General features: G+C 46.8%; 1 protein-coding gene across 2 annotated transcripts; it reads right to left on the bottom strand.

Annotated features, from left to right (window-relative positions):
* Window positions 1-2,829: 2,829 nt before the first annotated feature.
* LOC124654819 lies at window positions 2,830-5,248 on the bottom strand. 2 transcript variants are annotated; one of them, XM_047193802.1, is made up of 2 exons: window positions 4,944-5,248; window positions 2,830-4,846 (listed from the first exon to the last, which is right to left on the bottom strand). In XM_047193802.1, the coding sequence occupies exon 2, from the start codon at window positions 4,653-4,655 to the stop codon at window positions 3,345-3,347; it is 1,311 nt and encodes a 436-aa protein (XP_047049758.1). In that variant the 5' UTR covers window positions 4,656-4,846; window positions 4,944-5,248; the 3' UTR covers window positions 2,830-3,344. The 2 variants fall into 2 exon arrangements, with proteins under 2 accessions (XP_047049758.1, XP_047049757.1); XM_047193801.1 differs by having other exon boundaries at window positions 2,830-4,689.
* Between the last annotated feature and the right edge of the window lie 1,702 nt (window positions 5,249-6,950).

The raw sequence follows: 6,950 nt of genomic DNA, 5'->3' as shown, positions 1-6,950 counted from the left end.
TTAACGGCATTTTGCATTATGTGAAAAGTGCATAATCCATGCCATGCTTCCGTAAATACCGCATGAATTGCCTTACCCATTGCAATATCTTGATCAGTAAAGATAGTTCTAGGCTGCTTTTTGTTATGCACAGATAAGAATGTGTCGAATAACCATTTAAAAGAATCGAATGTTTCATCATATAGAAGTGCAGCCCCAAAAATTACTGTTTCTCTAAAATGGTTGAAGCCAACAAATACACCAAAGGGTCTGTATTCTTTATTTGTCCCAAATGTAGTATCGAAGGTGACAACATCACCGAAATGAGCATAGTCAATGATCATCTTAGCATCAGCCCGGAAGATATTTGTGATCTTTTCATCGCAGTCTAGCTGTTCATCATGTTGAAATGCTGGGTTCTCTGACTTTTTATCCTTAAAGTACTTAAGCATGGTTCCAGCTTCACCATACATCATCTCCCTTTGACGCTTGGTTCGCAAATAATTCTTGTGATCACGACGTATGTATCCAAGGTTTATTGTCCCACCAACCTGCCGACTTGCCAACTCATGGGCTCTTTTTGGCTCAATTCCTGAATCATCCGCAGTTTCAATCTCAAAAGCTTGCAAAGCTGAAATCTTCCGCTGTGATGGCATCAAGTGGCATGTTTCGGGCAACTGCAGGACATGATTGTGTTCAACATCCAGCTCATGTACTTCATAATTTCCTACTTCTCGGTCTATAGTGATTCCCATCCGAACTTTACAGCCGGTTCTTGTTTCTGCACGGGGACGCCTTGTATTATGGTCTCTCTTGTCTTTTGCACGATAACCCTCATTGGAACAAACGTATCTCGCCGAAGTGACTACTCCATTAATTTTGCTCTTGTTTTCATAGTTTACCCTTACATCAAATCCAATATGACCTCCATAAAAGTTCCAGAAGTTCCAAGCCTCAATTGTAGAATTAAACTTCATGCCAATTTGAGGCATCCAAGTAGGCACCTTATTTGTCCTGTGAAAAACAGATCTAACATAATTTATTTGTCTGCTTGCACTACGCAAAAGGATGATAGAGATTGAAAAATGAACAAAACTAACTGCACCTGTTCTGATCCTTTTCCATGGCGTTAGTATCAGTAGCCATTGGAACCTACTTTTTCCTTTCTTTCGCGATTCTATCGGTGACAGAGAGAATTCAGTACAAGAATTCTATTGCATCCGTGTGAATAATGAACTTAAACGGCACTTACATTAAGATTGATATCGTCTTTTTCGTTGCTAGGAGGAGTCTAAATAGGAGATCATTTGCATCTTTTGCGGAACAGCATACACCTTGGATGAGCGGAAGAAGAATGAGAGGGGGATGCTAGGAGATCGAGTCCAAAAGGGAGATCATGGGCGTATACCTTGGACGAGCGGGACAAGCGAGGCGGAGCAATGGAGGTCGAGCAGATCGCTCTTTGCCGTTCTAAAAACTCTGATCCGTGCGTCCTGTTTGGCGCCAATTCTTTAGGCTTAGGAGATTTTCCCTCCACGGGAGCATTAATTAATATGCAGTTTGTTTCCATATTACCAGCGCAGTTCGAGGGGAGGAAAGAGAGCCATCGAGAATTTTTTTCAGGAAAACGCTTCGGATAGTCATACCCGTACGATTAGAACGAAGGGCCGATTTTAATAGCTACAGCACATGTGCTGTGACAACTCAACCGTAGAGGAGCTCGCATTGAACCACTCGCTCGAAGAAAGTGCTTTTGTTGTAGTTGAGAGAGAAGCTATGCCGGTTGCAGGAGGGAGAGTAACCACTGCACAAGCAAGAGGTGCCATAAGGGGAAGAGGAAGAGGCAGAGTTAATGCAGGGTATCAAAGAGGGAGAGGAGTAGGAGCAAGAGGGAAAGGCAAGAAAAAAAAAAAGGTGAACATTCAGAAACTAGTGCTAGAGGCATAAGTAGAGGAAAAGTAAATGGAAGAGGCGATGGAAGGGGAGCTACTTCTTCTACTAATGCAGAGACGGAGGAGAGGGCGCAATACAGTACAGGACCAGGCAGTGCTCACCATCTGCTATTTGGTGATGAGAATGCAGAACAGAGAGCAAGAAGGGATTCATTGACTGACCTAAAATGAATATGCGCCCTTTGATGAGGTGCAGATTTCGCAAAATGCACCACATTAATCAATAATGTCAAAGCTTGTGTTTATGGAAATATTTGTAATCTTAAACTTCTACTTTGTTAGCCTGCAAGTGTTAGTTCATCTATGAACTTGGATGTTTTATTGTACCGCACTATGGATCCTATTTTCTGGAACTTGGAATGTCTGTGTAAGAGAAGCAAGAATATGTTCTGGAATTATATATTTGGTCCCAAAGTAATTAGCAATATGGTCTCTGGAATCTTACATCTCCGGTTTTTGCTTATTTGGTCATTGCAGTACCACGTACATCCTGGGCTTCTTGGTTACATAGCATCTGTTGCACTATTTACCCATATTGATGCTTGGTTTTACTTGCAATATTCATTCACATAACTGAAAGACACATTTATCTAGAAGATGTAGTACATTGGTACAAACACAATACAATTACATTGATACAAATGGCAGACTCGTATTCTTGTCCTTGTTCATCTCTCAACTTTGGTACAAACACAACAGAATTCTGCCACTCTCTTCTAAAAAGAGCATCTCCACCATAATTTAACTGAATTTTCTCTGCAACAAGATCTTCTTCCCAGCTGCATGTGCCGTCAATTGCATGCCCAGCAGCCTCCTGCTCCGCTCGTCGCCCAGCGGCCGCCATGCCGCTCGTCGCCCAGCGGCCTCCGCCCCGCTCACTGCCCATCGATGCTGCTCATCGCCCAGCAGCCGCCGTGCCATTCGTCGCCCAGCCCGCGCTGCTAGTTTGCTCCTTTTGTGCAAGTTAGTTTATCGTGGGTGCTAATACCTCTAAAATATTCCATGGAAAACATGATTCTATGTATTTAGTAGCTTCTCTGAAGCGACATTCCTGCCTGAAAACATGGCACATCCGCAAGATTGAATGGAGAATGTAGCTTATATTAAACAAAACGTTTCGTTGCAGTAATATGCGCATATCAGCTAGATAATAATTTATTGAAACACAAACGAATATTAGCATCAATCATCGGGGCATCTTGCTCGAAAATGTGCACACAGGATTCTGTGTGTTGGCTACATCAATCAAACTTCTATATCTGTGATATTTACCATCACATACTCCCAAAATATCATTACTAAGTGCTAAATTACACACGCTAGTTCTGAAATGAAAACCCCAGATAGTACCTCTCACAATAGTTGTATCGGATGGATCCACGGGATATTTGTTGGACCGTGTAGTTTGGTGCATTAGAGTTTGCACAGATCTTGAAGAGGTGTGCCTAGGTACATTTCAAAGGGAGTAGGTGACACCGTTGGGATATATGCAAACGTGCTTAGATCGCACTGTTCGTGCGGGAGTCGTCCGACCTCAAACTTGCTCGGCCAGTGCTGACCCCGAACTGGGACAAACTGGTTTCTCTCGGCAGGATCCTCTTCCTTGGTGCCTATCTCAATCAGTTGCTTCGGTTCGAAGTTGAACCACACGTAGAGATCAGTCATGCTGCTCCCTTTAATCTCTTGGGCGCGCAGAGCTCCATCCTCCTCCTGCAGCAGCAGGCGCCCCCGCTGCAGGGTGTGCGGGCCTGGGAGGCGCGGCCCGTACACGGCGTGCGGCACGGCGGTGACATTGCACGGCCAGCAGCCGTCTTCCCACTCTCCGAACCACTTGATCCCCATGACGCATTGCCGCGGCAACCAGTGCGCGGGGCGACAAGATATTGGCCCCTCCGGCCTCCGGGCATCGACCTGGCCCCGGACCGATGTGATGTTCTCGGTGACCAGATCGAAGCGCACGTTCATGATGGCCCCGTCTGCCGCCGCCTTGCTGTGCCAGTACACGGCTCCGTCGCCGCACGCCGGGAAGTCGTAGGACAGGCCGTGCACCGCGCAGGGGATGGACACGGTCCTCCAGTGCGTGTCCACTCCGACCGTGAACACCTGCAGCTCTTGGTCTTGGATGTCGGTCACGGTGTTGGCAGCGGCGTCGAAGTCGACGTGTACGATCTTGAATCGCCTCGTAGTAGCAGCGTCGAAGCCGAAGCAGTAGGCGCGAGCGCTGCACGTCGCTGGGTCTCCCCGAGGCGGCAGCGGCAGGACGATGGAGTTGCCGGCGAAGGGTTCGGCGAAGGGTTCAACGACACAGATGACGCCTTCGCCTTGGAGTTTGTCGCGGAAGCAGAGCAGGCCCTTGCACGTGCCGATCATGTCCACCGACCCGTCGACAGCGAACCTGGCCGTGAGCCTCCACTGCTCGTCGAAGAGGAACCCGCCGCCGTTGAGCGGCTCTTGGCCAGCAGCGCCTTTGACTCGTCCCGGGTAGAAGACGACGGTGTGGGTGGGGGCGCGCGGGCCGTGGAGCATGTGCTCGGCGATGAACACCGGATCGGAGATGGCATCGCGCCAGTCCCTGCAGACGCGACGGAAGCGGCGGACGTCGCTCGCTGGGAAGCGGAGCAGGATCATGACGAGGACGTCTCGCGGTACGGAAGCGAAGTCAGCGGCGGCGTCCGCGTCTGCATCGGCGGCCGTTTTTTGCTTCTTTGAACGCGGAGGAACCATCGTGCCAAACTGCCAACCTGAACCGAGGGAGTGCCTAATTAAGATGATACAGAAATTTGCTAATTCAGGGTTTTGACATTTAAACTGAACAATTTAAATTATTTTTGGGAAATGTGTGTGCAAAATCATCAAGAGATGTACAATTAATTAAATCTGTGTGCAAAACCAATAGCAAGACAGGATACCACTCTCTGCAAAACCAATAACACAACAGGATCAATATTTCATATACATACCAAACAATTCACATAAATAAAGAAATAAGCAAAGGGGGAAAGTAGATCTTACAGCATCAGATCGGCGAGTGGTTCATCCGGACACGGGTCGCCGTCGCCAGCCCTGAGGCGCTCAATCCCGGCGCGGCTTGTGGGGGGAGGAGCGGCTGGGGCACGCGGCGTCGGAAGGTGGTCGCAGGGTCGTGGTAGATCGGCAGCACGGGAGCAGAGCCGCTGCTGGTGAGGACGAGCGGCTTTCGCGGCGATGCCTGGTCTCGCGAGACAGGGGGAGGACCGGGAGGAAGGCAGATGGGGTGTGGCTCTGTGGTCTCTCTGCGCTAGCGGCGGAAGGAGGGAGGGGATCGCTAGCGGCGGCGGCGGCGGCGGCGACGGCGAGGGTTGGAGTCGACCGTTCGAGGTCTAGTTAGTTATACGGGTCGCGTGCGCGGTAGGTGGGCGGATATCACGAAGTCCTTCTTAACTTGCCACATCCTCATCCCAGAAAGCACACTTGTCCGAAGATTGGGGTCGTCGCTCCTGGTCGTGGCGTCTCTCACAGGACTCAGCTTTAGTGACTTAGTGGCTAAGTCTCAGTGACTTAGCCTCCCTCTCCATCCTTTGATCTAGATCGAACGTACAGGATTATCTAGAATTTAAACTAAAAATGGAAATTGCTCAGAAAAAATAGAAAAAATTCAAGTAAATTAGAAATGTGTCGATGAGAAGTTATGTGAAAGTTTCATTCCATTTGACTCAATAGTTTGTAAATGAATAGTTCTCAAATCCGATATAATCCTGTACGTCTAATCTAGATCAAAGGATAGAGAGGGAGGCTAAGTTACTGAGACTTAGTTTCACTAAGTCACTGAAGCTGAGTCCCTCGCATAGATAGGCAACATTTCTGGCACGGTAGTACACAAACTTCAGAAGCAAATTTTGCTCTCAATTTTTTAAAAAATATTTAAAAATGGTATTTCTGCGTTCTAAAATATTATCATATTTATTCCATGAATACATACACATATTTTGAATATTTATGCAAATTTTCGGTGGAAATTGCATTGTATTTTGAGCTACAGGAAAAAAAACAAATTTGTGGCTACGTATAGATGTATATATTTGTCAGAAATTTATTTTTTTTGTATACCTTAAAATATAATATATTTTTCTCTAAAATTTCTACCGTATCTTCAAAAAATTTATATGTGTGTGGGTATTTAATTTCATTTTTTTAAATTCAAAAAATATAATTTTTAAAAATCAGAGCACTGGTGCTCATGTATCAAATACACTTTTCGACAAACTTCAAAGTTTAACTTGGATTTATTTTGTGGGGGCGTCTAGCGAGCACCGCTGGCCCGCTGCATCAGATGGTCTAGATGGACATAGGAAGCGCACCTTCAAGAAAGTAGACACGAGCTGATCGACGCGGTTTACGCGAATCGATGTTAGGTGGGCTGGATAGTTGTTGGGTCTGGCACTGTTCAAAATAAAAGATGTTTGACTTATTAAAATTTAGTATTACTTCAATTAGTTTGGCGCACACGGAGTAGTTCTTCTCACACTAGATCCTAAATTCACTTGTAATGATCAGAACAACATGAATTGCGGCAGGTTCAAGCACATGAATTTGGTTACTCAAACTTCATGCAAATTTGCTGTGCAAAGTATTTTTAAACTCTTCAAGCACACGAGCTTTTGATTCCATCTCTTGGAGTTTCCTCTTTGAGGTGCTGAGGAGAATGGGTTTTGGAGAGAGGTACTTGAAGTGGGTGGCGATGTTACTCTATACGGCCAACACAAGAGTGATGGTAAATGGAATGCCAGGCGACCGCATATATCATGCTAGGGGCTTGAGACAGGGCGACCCCACATCACCCATGCTTTTTGTGGCGGCCATGGAGGCCTTGACCGCGATGGTCACTACGGCCGTGGAGGAAGGCTTATTTGGGGACATGGCCTCCATCTCTCCCATACAGAGAATCTCCGTATACGCGGATGATGTGGTCCTCTTCCTCAGGCCGGAGTGCAGGGAGTTGTGGGCTGTGAAACACATCCTGAGCCTGTTTGGAGAAGCTTC

Source organism: Lolium rigidum, chromosome 5 (genome assembly GCF_022539505.1).
Source record: "Lolium rigidum isolate FL_2022 chromosome 5, APGP_CSIRO_Lrig_0.1, whole genome shotgun sequence".
NCBI lineage: Eukaryota > Viridiplantae > Streptophyta > Magnoliopsida > Poales > Poaceae > Lolium > Lolium rigidum.
This window is presented reverse-complemented; position numbering and strand designations above follow the sequence as displayed.